At 39.2% G+C, this 17,922-nt stretch overlaps 1 protein-coding gene across 1 annotated transcript; it reads left to right on the forward strand.

Moving 5' to 3' along the window:
* The first annotated feature begins 13,285 nt into the window (after positions 1-13,285).
* On the forward strand, positions 13,286-15,014 carry LOC117071193 (protein FAM183BP-like). The gene is made up of 2 exons (XM_033190903.1): positions 13,286-14,060; positions 14,158-15,014. Exon 2 carries the CDS (start codon positions 14,365-14,367, stop codon positions 14,770-14,772), a length of 408 nt encoding a protein of 135 aa, XP_033046794.1. The 5' UTR covers positions 13,286-14,060; positions 14,158-14,364; the 3' UTR covers positions 14,773-15,014.
* The last annotated feature ends 2,908 nt before the right edge of the window (positions 15,015-17,922 follow it).

Here is a 17,922-nt window from a genome sequence, read left to right on the forward strand (position 1 = left end):
AATGAATTTGAAAATAGCAATAGGAGCTATCCTACATAAAGAGCAAAAATAGAATTTAAAATATGTGAGGAGGAACAGAGAGCTGTGGCACAATTAAAAGAAGCTTTACAGGCATCTAACTGGAGTCCCTAAAAGGAGAGAAGTTGCAGAGAAACGCATAAAAAAAAATGAGGAAATAATGTATAGGGTTTTTTTTCCCAAATTTAATAAAAACAATAAACCCACAAATCCAAGAAACTCAACAAAATTCAACCACAAGAAAAGTACAGCAAGGTATCTTATGATCAAAATCAGCTTAAAAGAGAAAAATCTTAAAAGCAACCAGAGAGGTTACAAACAGCAGTACAAAGGTAAAGATGACAGCAGATTTCTTAACAGAAACAATGTAAGTGATAAGACAGCAGAGGATCATCTTTACAGTACTGAAAGAAATAAATGATAACCTAGAATTCTAAACCAAGCAAAAACATGTCTTTTAAATGAGGGTAACATAAAGACTTTTTCAAATATACAAATTCTAAAAGAATCCAACAAGCAGAAAGAAAATTATATCAGATAGAGGAACAGAACTAAGGAAGGAAGAGAAGAGCACTGAAGATATAATTACACAGGTAAATATAGAAAATATTTTTCACATTGTTTAAATATCTTTAAAATATAATTATATAAACAAAAATAAAAAGAATGCCATGTGGAGTTGTAAAAGTATGACAATCGCAAAAAGGGTTGTAGTGGAGGAATAGAAATACACTATTATAAGATTCTCATACTGTACATGAAATTGTATAGTATAGTTCTAGATCCTTGAGGAATTGCCATACTGTTTTCCATAATGGTTGAACTAGTTTACAATCCCACCAACAGTGTAAAAGTGTTCCTATTTCTCCACATCCTCTCCAGCACCTGTTGTTTCCTGACTTTTTAATGATTGCCGTTCTAACTGGTGTGAGATGGTATCTCAGTGTGGTTTTGATTTGCATTTCTCTGATGGCCAGTGATGATGAGCATTTTTTCATGTGTCTGTTGGCTGTATGAATGTCTTCTTTTGAGAAATGTCTGTTCATATCCTTTGCCCACTTTTTGATGGGGTTGTTTGTTTTTAGATGTACCATATGACCCAGCCATCCCACTACTGGGTATATACCGTAAGGATTGTAAATCACGCTGCTATAAAGACACATGCACACGTATGTTTATTGCGGCACTATTCACAATAGCAAAGACTTGGAATCAACCCAAATGTCCATCTGTGACAGACTGGATTAAGAAAATGTGGCACATATACACCATGGAATACTAAGCCGCCATAAAAAAGGATGAGTTCGTGTCCTTTGTAGGGACATGAATGCAGCTGGAAACCATCATTCTCAGCAAACTATCACAAGAACAGAAAACCAAACACCGCATGTTCTCACTCATAGGTGGGAACTGAACAATGAGATCACTTGGACTCGGGAAGGGGAACATCACACATCGGGGCCTATCATGGGGGGGGAGGGGGGAGGAGGGAGGGATTGCATTGGGAGTTACACCTGATATAACTGATGAATTGATGGGTGCTGACGAGTTGATGGGTGCAGCACACCAACATGGCACAAGTATACATATGTAACAAACCTGCACGTTATGCACATGTACCATAGAACTTAAAGTATAATAAAAAAAAAATTAAAAAAAAAAAAGAAATTGTATAGTATAATATCACCTGAAGGTATGTTGTGATAACTTAAAAGATATATAATTAGGTTGGGCATGGTGGCTCACACCTGTAATACCAGCATGTTGGTGAAATAATTGCTGAGGCCAGGGTTCTTCAAGAATACCTTGGGTGACATAGTGAGATCCTGTCTCTACAAAAAAATTTTTTAAAAATAGTAAGGAATGAATGTGTGCACCTGCAGTCCTAGCTACTGAGAGGGCTGAGGTGGGAGGATCCCTTGAGCCCAGGAATTTGAGATTATAGTGAGCTATGATTGTGCCACTACACTCCAGTTTGGGTGCCAAAGCAAGACTCTAAAAATAAATAAATAAATAAATAATTTAAACCATGATGTAGCAACTAAAACATTATTGCTATAATAAACCAGTAAAAGACATAAAATATTCAAATGATTCAAAAGAAGGCAGAAAAAGAAAAAGGAAAAAAAATAGAAAACAAGATGTAAGATAATAGACAAATTATGCCATATATGCAACAATATCAAATGGAAATGATATAAATACCTCCATCAAAAGGCAAAGACTGTCAGATCAGATTGATGAAAAAGTAAGACCCAACTACTATATGCTGCTGTGTCAGTCAGAGTTCAACTATATGCAGTGGGAATATGATATATTCATACACATGAAATATACATGTTAATATGTATAGATAATTATTTAAACCCTCTCTATATATCTATGCACACATATACACCCACACATATGCACATTCACATATATATCTACATACACAAACAGCAAGAGAAAAAAAGAGAGAGAGAGATCTTTAATAATTACTTTACACAGTTGTAGGGGCTGGCTAAGCAAGTCCAAAATCTACAGGGCAGGAACAAATTCTATAGGGCAGGAAAGCAACTGCACAATCAATGTGAAACTCCATGGGCACAAACCAAAACTAATGATCACAGGCAGAATTTGTTTTTCTAGGGGAAGCCTCATTACTGCTTTTAAGGCCTTTCAAGTCTGAATCAGGCCTACTCAGATAATCGAGAGTTTCCTTCCTTAAAGTAAACTGCTTAGGAACTTTAACTACATATGCAAAATCTCTCCACAGTAACACCCTTTAGTGTTTGATTGACTTGGAACTCTAGTTATGTCGACAATTTGTGGAATAGAGCTAAATCTTATGGAGAAATGTATAAAAAGACCTCAAGTCAATTATCTCAGCTTCTGGTTTAAGAAACCAGAAAAACAAGAACAAATTAGTAAATAAATAGAAGAAATAGTAAAGATCAGAATAGAAATCAATGAATGGAAGACAGGAAAACAATTCGGAAAAATCAATGAAACCAAATGTGGATAGATTTAAAAGATTAGTAACTAATAAATCAATCCAATAATATTGATCACGAAAAAGAGAAGACACAAGTTAATATCAGGAATATATGATGATATCACCACAGGTTTTGTGGATGTTAGAATAATAACAAAGAAAAAGTATGCCAAACTATGCCAATTAATTTGACAATTTAGGCAAAATAGATATTTATTGAAAGAAGTAAAGTAGCAAAGCTAAGGCAAAAAGAGATGACTAGAATACTTATCTATTAAAGAAATTAAATGTGTAGTGTGAGGCCTCCCCCAAAAGAAAACACAAAAAGCAGATAGTTTCACTCATAAAGTCTATTTGCAGTAAGGGAAAAAATAACACCTATCTACACAAATTCTCTCAAATAGACCCACACAAAAGATTGAAATGGGAGAATAATTCTCAATTTATTCTACAAGGCCACAGTTCCCTAATACCAAAACGAGACACAAATATTACAGAAAAAGAAAACTACAGGTAACGAGCCCTCACAAACCTAAATTTAAAACATTTAAATAAAATTTTAAAAATTGAACTTATCAAAACTTAAAAAGGACAATGCATCTATCCAAATGCAGTTTATCCCAGAAATGTAGGATTGCCTTAAAATTCAAAAAGTCACCAGATTTACAAAACAAACAAAAACTGAATATCTATGTCAAATAAGAAGTCTCAGTAATATAAGAATAAAAGGAAACTTTCGTAACTTAATATAAGGTATCTACTAAAACCCTCCAGCTAATCAAACCTAATAGCAAAAACCAGAATGCTTTCCCCTGAAATCAAGCATAAGATAAGAAAGTCTGCTGTTATCACCTCTTTTCAATACTTTTAGTCCATGGAAGAGTGGTAAAAATAAATAAGACATCCAAATTTGAAAAAAAAGAAGAAAAAGTACTTTTATTCACAATTGACAGGAATTTTTCTGTAAAAAATCCAATGTAATATACAAAAGAGCTACCAAAAATAATTTAATTTTAAAAAGATTTCAGAATGCAAGATCAATATGAAAAAAATCAGTTGCATATACAAGCAGTGTGCAATAGAAATTAAAATTAAAAGCAATATTATTTATAATAGCAAAAAACAACATAAATACAGAAGATGTGACAGAGTTGAATACTATAAATTATTAAATATAAGAGAAATTAAAGAAAATGAAGATAAATGCCATGTTTGTAGTTTGAAAGACACAATACCATTAAGACATCAACTTTTCCTGAGTCCATCAATTAGTTCTCAACAAATACAACCAAAATAAAAATCTTATTTCTAGAAATTGACCAAATTATAAAAAAGCCATAAAATAACATTTATGGAATACAAAAGACTAAATTTGGCAAAAGAAATATGAAAACAAGAACAAAATTGAAAGACCAATACTACATGTTTTTATTACAAAGCTGTAATAATCAAGATAGTGTGTTGTTGACAGGAATATAAATAAATCAGTGGTACATGATACAGAGTGGAGAAATAGACCCAAATGTATATGGAAAACTAATTTTTGCAAATGTACAAAGGCAATTAGTGGTGAATGAAGAGTCATTTAAATAAACAGTACTAGCATAATTGATAGATACCCATTTGCAAAATAAAGAACCCCAATTATCAAATACAAAAGTAAATCAAAATGGATCATACTTCTAAATGCAAAATCTAAAACCAAAAGTTTCTAGGAAAAATACTGGAAAAAAACCTTTGCAGTATTGGGTTATGTTGATATTCCTTAAATAAAAAATAATAGAAACAGAATCCATATGAGAATAAATTGATAAATTGGAATTCACCAAAACTTAAAAATTTTGGTTTTCAAAAGATACTATTAAGATATTGAAAAAAAGTCATACACTTAGAGAAAATATTTGCACAAAACATTTTTAAAAAGATAAAGAACATGTATCCAGAATATATAAAAAACTGATTCAGTAGAAAGAAAGTGTAGGGAGACCCCCTGAAACTATTGCTATGGAATAAAAGATGAAATGCTTCTGATTATTGTAAATACAAAATTGCATGCAGGATTGTGTAAAGACAATGCCAGGTTGGACTGCCAGAATGAGCCAACAGCACGTGATGTGCTTCCCCATGCAGAGAGCCTATGAATGGATGTGCAGTCAGGGAGGTTTCACATCACCAAGATTCCTATTCAAGAAAAGCAGATGTTCATAGCTCTGGCAATGGAAAGCGACCCTCGTGGAGAGCTATAAAGAGAAGCATGGGGGCGCCTGTCCATATGGATAAGATAGGGCTATAAACGCCCTCATCTTGTCGCGGCTCTTCTAGGCCTCTTTACAGTTAAGGCATACTCTCTTCTGAGAAATTCTGGTCTAACCGGTTGTCTAACTTCATGTCCTGTTTCTATGAATTGTTTGTAACCAGCTTTTGCTGTAACTGTTACTGCTGATTAATATCTTGCTAATAATAGGCTATGGAAAGACTGTGTTCCTGTTTTAAGGCTCTGTTAGAAATTACTGATGCACACACCATATTGTAAACTCTTATCTCTGTATACTGTACTTCTGCATACAGATGTTATGTTAAAGAATTACTTCATCCTGACATTCTTAGCAAGATGGCCGAATAGGAACAGCTCCAGTCTCCAACTCCCAGCGCGAGCGACACAGAAGACCGGTGATTTCTGCATTTTCGACTGAGGTACTAGGGTCATCTCACTAGGGAGTGCCGGACAATGGGTGCTGGTCAGCCGCTGCAGCCCAACCAGCAAGAGCTGAAGCAGGGCGAGGCATCCTCTCACCTGGGAAGTGCAAGGGGGAAGGGAATCCCTTTTCCTAGCCAGGGGAACTGAGACACACAACACCTGGAAAATCGGGTAACTCCCACCCCAATACTGCGCTTTAAGCAAACGGGCACACCAGAAGAATATATCCCACACCTGGCCGGGAGGGTCCCACAGCCACGGAGCCTCCCTCATTGCTAGCACAGCAGTCTGCAATCTAACCGCAAGGCAGCAGCAAGGCTGGGGGAGGGGCACCCACCATTGCTGAGGCTTAAGTAGGTAAACAAAGCTGCTGGGAAGCTCAAACTGGGTGGAGCTCACAGCACCTCAAGGAAGCCTGCCTGTCTCTGTAGACCCCACCTCTGGGGACAGGGCACAGCTAAACAACAACAACAACAACAAAAAAAAAAAAAGCAGCAGAAACCTCTGCAGATGCAAACGACTCTGTCTGACAGCTTTGAAGAGAGCAGTGGATCTCCCAACACGGAGGTTGAGATCTGAGAAGGGACAGACTGCCTGCTCAAGTGGGTCCCTGACCCCTGAGTAGCCTAACTGGGAGACATCCCCAACTAGGGGCAGACTGACACCCCAAACCTCACATGGTGGAATACACCCCTGAGAGGAAACTTCCAAAGTAAGAATCAGACAGGTACACTCGCTGTTCAGCAATATTCTATCTTCTGCAGCCTCTGCTGCTGATACCCAGGCAAACAGGGTCTGGAGTGGACCTCAAGGAATCTCCAACAGACCTACAGCTGAGGGTCCTGACTGTTAGAAGGAAAACTATCGAACAGGAAGGACACCTACACCAAAACCCCATCAGTATGTCACCATCATCAAAGACCAGAGGCAGATAAAACCACAAAGATGGGGAAAAAGCAGGGCAGAAAAGCTGGAAATTCAAAAAATAAGAGCACATCTCCCCCTGCAAAGGAGCGTGACTCATCGCCAGCAACGGATCAAAGCTGGACGGAGAATGACTTTGACGAGATGAGAGAAGAAGGCTTCAGTCCATCAAACTTCTCAGAGCTAAAGGAGGAATTACATATCCAGCCCAAAGAAACTAAAAATCTTGAAAAAAGAGTGGAAGAATTGATAGCTAGAATAATTAATGCAGAGAAGGTCATAAACAAAATGACAGAGATGAAAACCATGACATGAGAAATACGTGACAAATGCACAAGCCTCAGTAACCGACTCGATCAACTGGAAGAAAGAGTATCAGCGAATGAGGATCAAATGAATGAAATGAAGCGAGAAGAGAAACCAAAAGAAAAAAGAAGAAAAAGAAATGAACAAAGCCTGCAAGAAGTATGGGATTATGTAAAAAGACCAAATCTACGTCTGATTGGGGTGCCTGAAAGTGAGGGGGAAAATGGAACCAAGTTGGAAAACACTCTTCAGGATATCATCCAGGAGAACTTTCCCAACCTAGTAGGGCAGGGAAACATTCAAATTCAGGAAATACAGAGAATGCCACAAAGATACTGCTCCAGAAGAGCAACTCCAAGACACATAATTGCCAGATTCACCAAAGTTGAAATGAAAGAAAAAATCTTAAGGGCAGCCAGAGAGAAAGGTCGGGTTACCCACAAAGGGAAGCCCATCAGACTACAGCAGATCTCTCGGCAGAAACTCTACAAGCCAGAAGAGAGTGGGGGCCACTATTCAACATTCTTAAAGAAAAGAATTTTCAACCCAGAATTTCATATCCAGCCAAACTAAGTTTCATAAGTGAAGGAGAAATAAAATCCTTTACAGATAAGCAAATGCTTAGAGATTTTGTCACCACCAGGCCTGCCTTACAAGAGACCCTGAAGGAAGCCCTAAACATGGAAAGGAACAACCAGTACCAGCCATTGCAAAAACATGCCAAAATGTAAAGACCATCGAGGCTAGGAAGAAACTGCATCAACTAACGAGCAAAATAACCAGTTAATATCATAATGGCAGGATCAAGTTCACACATAACAATATTAACCTTAAATGTAAATGGACTAAATGCTCCAATGAAAAGACACAGACTGGCAAACTGGATAAAGAGTCAAGACCCATCAGTCTGCTGTATTCAGGAGACCCATCTCACATGCAGAGACATACATAGGCTCAAAATAAAGGGATGGAGGAAGATCTACCAAGCAAATAGAGAACAAAAAAAAGCAGGGGTTGCAATCCTAGTCTCTGATAAAACAGACTTTAAACCATCAAAGATCAAAAGAGACAAAGAAGGCCATTACATAATGGTAAAGGGATCAATTCAACAGGAAGAGCTAACTATCCTAAATATATGCACCCAATACAGGAGCACCCAGATTCATAAAGCAAGTCCTTAGAGACTTACAAAGAGACTTAGACTCCCATACAATAATAATGGGAGACTTCAACACTCCACTGTCAACATTAGACAGATCAACGAGACAGAAAGTTAACAAGGATATCCAGGAATTGAACTCATCTCTGCAGCAAGCAGACCTAATAGACATCTATAGGACTCTCCACCCCAAATCAACAGAATATACATTCTTCTCAGCACCACATCACACTTATTCCAAAATTGACCACATAATTGGAAGTAAAGCACTCCTCAGCAAATGTAAAAGAACAGAATTTATAACAAACTATCTCTCAGACCACAGTGTAATCAAACTAGAACTCAGGACTAAGAAACTCAATCCAAACCGCTCAACTACATGGAAACTGAACAACCTGCTCCTGAATGACTACTGGGTACATAACGAAATGAAGGTAGAAATAAAGATGTTCTTTGAAACCAATGAGAACAAAGACACAACATACCAGAATCTCTGGGACACATTTAAAGCAGTGTGTAGAGGGAAATTTATAGCACTAAATGCCCAGAAGAAAAAGCTGGAAAGATCTAAAATTGACACTCTAACATCACAATTAAAAGAACTAGAGAGGCAAGAGCAAATACATTCAAAAGCTAGCAGAATGCAAGAAATAACTAAGATCAGAGCAGAACTGAAGGAGACAAAGACACAAAAAACCCTCCAAAAAATCAATGAATCCAGGAGTTGGTTTTTTGAAAAGATCAACAAAATTGACACACCACTAGCAAGACTAATAAAGAAGAAAAGAGAGAAGAATCAAATAGATGCAATAAAAAATGATAAAGGGGATATCACCACCGACCCCACAGAAATACAAACTACCATCAGAGAATACTATAAATGCCTCTATGCAAATCAACTAGAAAATCTAGAAGAAATGGATAATTTCCTGGAACTTACACTCTTCCAAGACTAAACTAGGAAGAAGTTGAATCCCTGAATAGACCAATAGCAGGCTCTGAAATTGAGGCAATAATTAACAGCCTACCAACCAAAAAAAGTCCAGGACCAGATGGATTCACAGCTGAATTCTACCAGAGGTACAAGGAGGAGCTGGTACCATTCCTTCTGAAACTCTTCCAATCAATAGAAAAAGAGGGAATCCTCCCTAACTCATTTTATGAGGCCAACATCATCCTGATACCAAAGCCTGGCAGAGACACAACAAAAAGAGAATTTTAGACCAATATCCCTGATGAACATCGATGCAAAAATCCTCAATAAAATACTGGCAAACTGGATTCAGCAGCACATCAAAAAGCTTATCCACCATGATCAATGGGCTTCATCCCTGGGATGCAAGGCTGGTTCAACATTCACAAATCAATAAACGTAATCCAGCATATAAACAGAACCAAGACAAGAACCACATGATTATCTCAATAGATGCAGAAAAGACCTTTAACCAAATTCAACAGCCCTTCATGCTAAAAACACTCAATAAATTCGGTATTGATGGAACATACCTCAAAATAATAAGAGCTATTTATGACAAACCCACAGCCAATATCATACTGAATGGGCAAAAACTGGAAAAATTCCCTTTGAAATCTGGCACAAGACAGGGATGCCCTCTCTCACCACTCCTATTCAACATAGTGTTGGAAGTTCTGGCTAGGGCAATCAAGCAAGAGAAAGAAATAAAGGGTATCCAGTTAGGAAAAGAAGTCAAATTGTCCCTGTTTGCAGATGACATGATTGTATATTTAGAAAACACCATTGTCTCAGCCCAAAATCTCCTTAAGCTGATAAGAAACTTCAGCAAAGTCTCAGGATACAAAATTAATGTGCAAAAATCACAAGCATTCTTATACACCAGTAACAGACAAACACAGAGCCAAATCAGGAATGAACTTCCATTCACAATTGCTTCAAAGAGAATAAAATACCTAGGAATCCAACTTACAAGGGATGTAAAGGACCTCTTCAAGGAGAACTACAAACCACTGCTCAGTGAAATAAAAGAGGACACAAACAAATGGAAGAACATACCATGCTCATGGATAGGAAGAATCAATATCGTGAAAATGGCCATACTGCCCAAGGTTATTTATAGATTCAATGCCATCCCCATCAAGCTACCAATGACTTTCTTCACAGAATTGGAAAAAACTGCTTTAAAGTTCATATGGAACCAAAAAAGAGCCCGCATTGCCAAGACAATCCTAAGTCAAAAGAACAAAGCTGGAGGCATCATGCTACCTGACTTCAAACTATACTACAAGGCTACAGTAACCAAAACAGCATGGTACTGGTACCAAAACAGAGATATAGACCAATGGAACAGAACAGAGTCCTCAGAAATAATACCACACATCTACAGCCATCTGATCTTTGACAAACCTGAGAGAAACAAGAAATGAGGAAAGGATTCCCTATTAATAAATGGTGCTGGGAAAATTGGCTAGCCATAAGTAGAAAGCTGAAACTGGATCCTTTCCTTACTCCTTATACAAAAATTAATTCAAGATGGATTAGAGACTTAAATGTTAGACCTAATACCATAAAAACCCTAGAAGAAAACCTAGGTAGTACCATTCAGGACATAGGCATGGGCAAGGACTTCATGTCTAAAACACCAAAAGCAACAGCAGCAAAAGCCAAAATTGACAAATGGGATCTAGTTAAACTAAAGAGCTTCTGCACAACAAAAGAAACTACCATCAGAGTGAACAGGCAACCTACAGAATGGGAGAAAATTTTTGCAATCTACTCATCTGACAAAGGGCTAATATCCAGAACCTACAAATAACTCAAACAAATTTACAAGAAAAAACCAACAACCCCATCAAAAAGTGGGCAAAGGATATGAACAGACATTTCTCAAAAGAAGACATGCACACAGCCAACAGACACATGAAAAAATGCTCATCATCACTGGCCATCAGAGAAATGCAAATCAAAACCACAATGAGATACCATCTCACACCAGTTAGAATGGCAATCATTAAAAAGTCAGGAAACAACAGGTGCTGGAGAGGATGTGGAGAAACAGGAACACTTTTACACTGTTGGTGGGATTGTAAACTAGTTCAACCATTATGGAAAACAGTATGGCGATTCCTCAAGGATCTAGAACTAGAAATACCATATGACCCTGCCATCCCATTACTGGGTATATACCCAAAGGATTATAAATCAGGCTGCTATAAAGACACATGCACATGTATGTTTATTGAGGCACTACTCACAATAGCAAAGACTTGGAATCAACCCAAATGTCCATCTGTGACAGACTGGATTAAGAAAATGTGGCACATATACACCATGGAATACTAAGCCGCCATAAAAAAGGATGAGTTCGTGTCCTTTGTAGGGACATGAATGCAGCTGGAAACCATCATTCTCAGCAAACTATCACAAGAACAGAAAACCAAACACCGCATGTTCTCACTCATAGGTGGGAACTGAACAATGAGATCACTTGGACTTGGGAAGGGGAACATCACACACCGGGCCTATCATGAAGAGAGGGGAGAGGGGAGGGATTGCATTGGGAGTTATACCTGATGTAAATGACGAGTTGATGGGTGCTGACGAGTTGATGGGTGCAGCACACCAACATGGCACAAGTATACATATGTAAGAAACCTGCACATTATGCACATATACCCTAGAACTTAAAGTATAATAATAATTTTTTAAAAAAAAGGAAAAAAAAACCACATTCTTACACTGAAGTACTTTAGAGTTTGAGAGAATAAGTAGTTTCTACTTGAGATAAAAAGCAATGTCCTTAAGAGAAATCCAAGTTACAGTTAAAGCAAGGAAAGGCAAGGAACTGTCAATAAAGAAGCAGTCGGCCGGGCGCGGTGGCTCAAGCCTGTAATCCCAGCACTTTGGGAGGCCGAGACGGGTGGATCGCGAGGTCAGGAGATCGAGACCATCCTGGCTAACACGGCGAAACCCCGTCTCTACTAAAAAATAGAAAAAAAAAAAAAAAAACTAGCCGGGCGAGTTGGCGGGCGCCTGTAGTCCCAGCTACTCGGGAGGCTGAGGCAGGAGAATGGCGTAACTGAGATCCGGCCACTGCACTCCAGCCTGGGCGACTGCGAGACTCCGTCTCAAAAAAAAAAAAAAAAAAAAAAAAAAAAGAAGCAGTCTATGGAAAAAGGGAAGTTTGCTAATCATGTCGCTGGACTTCCAAGGCATAACTGGAAGTTTTATGCAGCATGGGAGGAAAAGGGTGTTGGGTCAAGAGAGAAAATTCAGAATCTTATGATGATACAAGCACGGGAGAGAAGAGGGGACCAAAGGAGCTTATTATTCGAATGGCATTCAAAGAAACCAGGAACGTTCAGCAGAGAGGGTTTCTACTTCAGACAAAAAAAGAGGGGAGGGTGCACCAGCTCCCTTCATCATCTGATGGAGTTAGGCATCTCAGGTAGTGAGCAAGGAAGTCCAAATCTAGTCACTAGGTGCTCAGGAGTGGGCAGTCATCCTGCCAGCTTGGACCCTGTGTGTCTGGTTCCAGTGAAGATTAAGTCATCAAACCAAGGGAGCACAGGGACCAAGAGGTCAAGAGGTAAGCTACAAAAACTACAGCTCTTCTCGAGACATCCCCTACAAGATCCTGTCCAGAGACACCGGAGGAGGCAATGGTGCTGGTCAGTGCTTTGTGCCATTTTGTGGCCTCTCCCACCTGCCCCCTCTTTTTGGTCCAAGTTCTTGTCCCACCTGCTTACCCACCCACTGCCTGCCTATGGTCCTTCCCTCTCTGGTCTTTAGTGTCCTCACTGGTAAAATGAACATAACATCTCTAATCATGCATATTCACCTAGTGAGGTAGATAATATGAACGGGCTTTGAACAATGTAGTAAGGGAATGAGACTAGGATACTGACTTCCCATTTTCCCAATTCCTGCTTCAGAACTGCTCTCCTAGGCCCCAAGCCCCTACCTCTGTTAGCCCCTTGATCAATCTTTGTCTGCGGAGGGGCAAAACTACATGGTATCCCAAGAACAGGGACCAATATTACAGCCCCATTTCTTGTCTTTGCTATTTCCCATGATCACTCTTAAACCAAGAAACTGAGATCTATTCTCTGGTTGGTGGGGCTTCCTCACTGGAACAAAGGGGAGTATGTACATTTCATAATAGAAATTCTGTGATGAAATGTCCTAAGGAGATAAATGTACATTTCATAATAGGCATTCTGTGATGGAATGTTCTGAGGGGATAAAAGTTGGAATCGGTCTCAGCACATCTCAGTTACTCATTTTGATTCGTTTGGACAAGTGAGTTACTACAGCGCTTATTTGGAAAAATGACTAGAAAGCTACCTCCAATCTCTCGGCCTCAACCCCAGGCTCCATTTCTTTCTGTTCCTTCCCGCTTTCGTCTTCCAGCCCTCCTTCACCCCGTTACTCCTCAAACTTCCTGCCCTCAGCCTCCTCTTCCAGGGCCGTCCATCTTGTTCGATTTTCTGCCCTACCCGTTTGCCCAAGCTGACCGATGTCTCCCCTTCCCAGTACTCTACCTCAAGGAACTTTCTGCCCAGCTCTTCCTCTGTTACTACCAGGCCATCTGTGTGCCGCCACCCTGTTCGTCTGGCACCCCTTTCCCAGTGCCCTCCTATCTTCCCCCCTCGCCCTCCTCATAGCCCTTCTTGCTAGTCTCCTGTACTCTAGTCCCCACTCCCTATCCAGCCACCCCCAACCAGACCTGACGGCTTACAAGTCTCACCCTGGAGAAATGGTTTCCCTCCTACTGGGGCAGTTCTCAGGCGGTTCAGAATTGCCAGGACTGTGGATTCCCAGCGACGACCTGGCAGACACGGGGAATCCAAGACCATGGCAAGCGAATATTCAGCCTGGCCTGCGCCTTTCCTCTGCTGCCTGGGCAGCCAGACTGCACAAGCGTCTGCATTTGAACTGGCTTCTCCGTGGAACTTGGTCTGTAACCACAGAGCAAACTGCAGAACCAGGGGCAGAGAAGGTAGGGGATTGAAAAGCATCGAATCTGTTCTCAAGGAGGGAGGTGATTGGCCAACGTGAGGTCCAGTTTTATGTTCATTATCTCCTGGGTTTGCCAGTTGATGGCAAGCCTTTTTCCTGGCAGTATCCAGAGGCAGTTCTAGTAAACACGCTGGATTCGGAGAGGCCAGAGCGGTATCATACGAACGCTGTTGCCTGGAGATGGAGTGGGGTGCCGTTGCCTAGAGACTGCAGAAGGCCCGCGGCCGAGCGAGTGGTAAGAGGACGCCGAGAGAGCCCCGGACCCACCGAGCAGCTCCAAGGCCATGGCGGGACACCCGAAAGAGAGGGTGGTCACAGATGAGGTCCATCAGAACCAGATCTTGCGGGAGCTGTACCTCAAAGAGTTACGAACCCAGAAACTCTACACGCAGTACCACGTGAATCCCCTGCGCAAGGTTCACAGGATTACGAGGAAGCCCATGTCTTGGCATGATAACCTGGTGGAACCCGCAGACGCCAGGTTTCTGAATCTCATTCACCATGCTGCCCAGGGGCCAAGGAAGAAGTACCCGGAGGCACAAACTGAAAACCAGGAAATTGGGTGGGACTCAGAGCCCTTGGTCGACCCAGAACGCAGTGACCACAGGATGAACCACTTTAGGGTCTACAATGACATCACTCTGTACAAAGCTAAAATGTGGAGCTTGGGAGAAGATGATCGCCACAAGTAGCATCTCAGCAATGGAGTCAGTTCCTGGATTTAATGTCCTAAATATCCACTGCCTAGAAGAGTAAATATTACTTTAACCCCCCGTCCATAATTCATGGATAATGGCAAAAATTAGGAAGCATAAAAAATATGTGGAAGAAGGAAATAAAAATTGCCCATTATCTCATCATATGGAAGTGACTAATATTAACATTTTAAACCATTTGTTTTTAAAATTAATAAATTGCATATATTTATTGTGTACAATGTGATGTTTTGAAATATGTATACATGGTGGAATGGTTAAATCGAGAATCTCACATACTTATTTTGTGCTGAGAGAACTTAAAATCTATTCTCTTAGCGATTTTCAAGAATAAAATACATTGTTATTAACTGTAAAAAAAAAAAAAAATTACTTCATCCCCATGTGACATCTTACCTCATAATCAAATGACCCTAAATCCCTCACTAACCTACCCCCGCCCTCACTAAACTTAAGGATAAATGCTGGCATATCCAGTGCATTGTTGGCACTGCGGGACCAGAAGGCGGTGACATCCTGGACCCAGCTTTCACTATCTTGTGTGTGTCTGTTATTTCTTGACCTGCTGATTCGCCTGGGAACAAAGAGAGAGCCTCGTTGCATTGCAGGCTGCTGGCCAGATCCCGCAATAAGAAAGCAATTCAATTTAAAAATCATGTTGTAAAAAAGAAAAAAATAACACTTCACAAAAGACAATATATGGATATAAAATAAGCACATGAAATGGTACTCAACCTCATTAGAAACTAGTGAGGTTGAAACTAGAAATTAAACTACATTTAATTTACATGTATATAAATTAAAACCATATTGTGATATCATTACATACATATTAGAATGGCTACATTCTAATTAAAAAGACAATTCACACCAAAGGTTGGTGAGAATTAGAAGACATAATATTATTATGTAGTGCTTGTGGGAATGTACAATAGTATAACCACTTTGGAAAAGGGCTTGTAACTTGTAAAAAGGAAGTAACCTTTTAGCTTCCTAAAAAGTTAAATATATACCCGCATATGATCCATCCATTCAATTCTAAGAGAATTGAAAGTATATGTTCACACAAATACTTGTACATGAATGCTCGTAACAGCTCTGTTTGCAATAGCAAACCCAAATCTGGAAATAACCCAAATCTCCATCAAAAAGTAAACGGAAAAACACACTGGATTCATACAGTGGAATAACATTCAGCAATTAAAAGAAAGTATTAATACAACAACATGGATGAATCTCAAAACAGTTATTCTGAGTGAAAGAAACCAGATGAAAATAGTATGTACCATATGATTTTATTTATATAAAATTCTGGAAAATGCAAATTAATCAACACAGAAAGTATGTTAGTGGTTGCCTGGAGTCAGGTGCAGGAATGCATAGGCAGGAGAGATTGCTAAGGGTCAACAAGAAACTTCTGGGGGTAACTAACATGTTCCTTATTTGGTTCTGGTGACAGTTCTGTGGTGTGCCACATACATTATAACCTACTAAACTGTATACTTTATATATTTGCAGTTTATTGCACTTAAGGTGTAATTTCAATTGAAATTAAGGTGTAATTGAAATTACACCTTAAACTTTAAAAAAAAAGAGAAAAAGAAAGAAAGAAAGAAAGAAAGAAAGAAAGAAAGAAAGAAAGAGAAAGGAAAGAAGGAAAGAAAGAAAGAGAAAGGAAAGATAGGAAAGAAAGAAAGAGAAAGAAAGAGACTCAATTGGCACCATCAGTGGAAGCAAAGAAAACTAATTTAACAGTAGGTAGGATGTACTTAAGCTCCCTAGGATGTGTACCTAAGGTTGAAAGACCTAAAATAAAGATATCGTATCCCAGTTAGTACGTGGATAAGAGAAGGAACTGAGCATTTATTGATTCAACCATACAGTAGGCCAGATAAACCAAAAATAACATTGAAGATACAGAGGTATCCATTTTTCTTCACAAAGCTAGTCCATCTACTTATGCTGTGCTTTCCTTTCCCTTTGTCTTCAGCAAACTTGCTTACCCTTTGCTGTTGCACATCTTCACGTATTTGGTTATTTTGCTGTTATATGTTTAATACATATCTTACAGAATAACACCAAAGATAAAAAAAATAACAATACATAAAGATCCCCGTATCCTTTGTCTTCTGGCAATCACACTCTCCTTTGCTCGTAACTACTAGAAAGAGATATTTACAATCACTTCCTTTATTTGTTCCCCTTCCATTTATTTACCCATTTATGTTAATCAGACTTTTGCTCCCACTCCACATTCCACTGACATGACTGAGGCTCAGGTCAAAAAGGCCTGGTTTGTTATAAAAATCATTGGGAAGTGTTGTCTATCTTGACCTTTCTATGGTATTTAACTCTATCAGCCACATCTCTTCTAAAGAAAAGTCTCCTTTCTAAACTCATAATACTCATCTAGTTTTTGTCCACAGTATGTGGTCGTGACTCCTCAGTGTCCTTTTAGAGCCCATCTTCATAGAGCTTTGAAGTTTTGTCATAGAATACCCCCAAATGTCTTTCCATTCTGTTTTTTAAACTTCACCCATATGTTGATATGCTCATTCCAGATCATTTATCTTGGTGGTACTTAACAGCTCAAATAACTTTCCCTAGTTCAGTACATAGCAATACCAACTGCCCAGTTGCTCAAGCCAGAGAAAGCTGGGTGCTTTCTTCTCCCGCTACTTACCATATTTAGTCAGTCATCTAACTGTTACTCAAGCAATAACTTTAATGTTTCTTGAAATTATTCATTCTTTCTCTCACTACCACTATCTTTGTTTAGCTCGCTCATTATCTCTCCTTCAGAAATCTCTGGTCGCTCTGCTTCTACTCTTGCTCTATTCTAATCCCTTCATTGTCACACATCTTTCAGAGTAATCTTTAAAAAAATAATTCTAAGTCTGCCCTTAACTCTCCCTGTTTAAAAGCCTTCATTGGCTACTCATTACCCACAGAAAATGTTCAAGCTCTTTAATTCCCTGGCTTTTGCTTACTTCTCTTGGCCCATGCACAAGTCTTCCTATACCTATTCCCTTTACTCCAAGCACTGCTGTTTAAGTTTGTCAAATGTCCCTAGCATTATATTTTAATATTAGAATTAGATGGTCATGCTATAAATCCAAAGTAGAG

Source organism: Trachypithecus francoisi, unplaced genomic scaffold (genome assembly GCF_009764315.1).
Source record: "Trachypithecus francoisi isolate TF-2019V2 unplaced genomic scaffold, Tfra_2.0 Lachesis_group3, whole genome shotgun sequence".
Taxonomy (NCBI): domain Eukaryota; kingdom Metazoa; phylum Chordata; class Mammalia; order Primates; family Cercopithecidae; genus Trachypithecus; species Trachypithecus francoisi.

Bases quoted from the DNA above. Each gene is read 5' to 3' on its own strand.
- LOC117071193 (XM_033190903.1), top strand. From the start codon at position 14,365: ATGGCGGGACACCCGAAAGAGAGGGTGGTCACAGATGAGGTCCATCAG.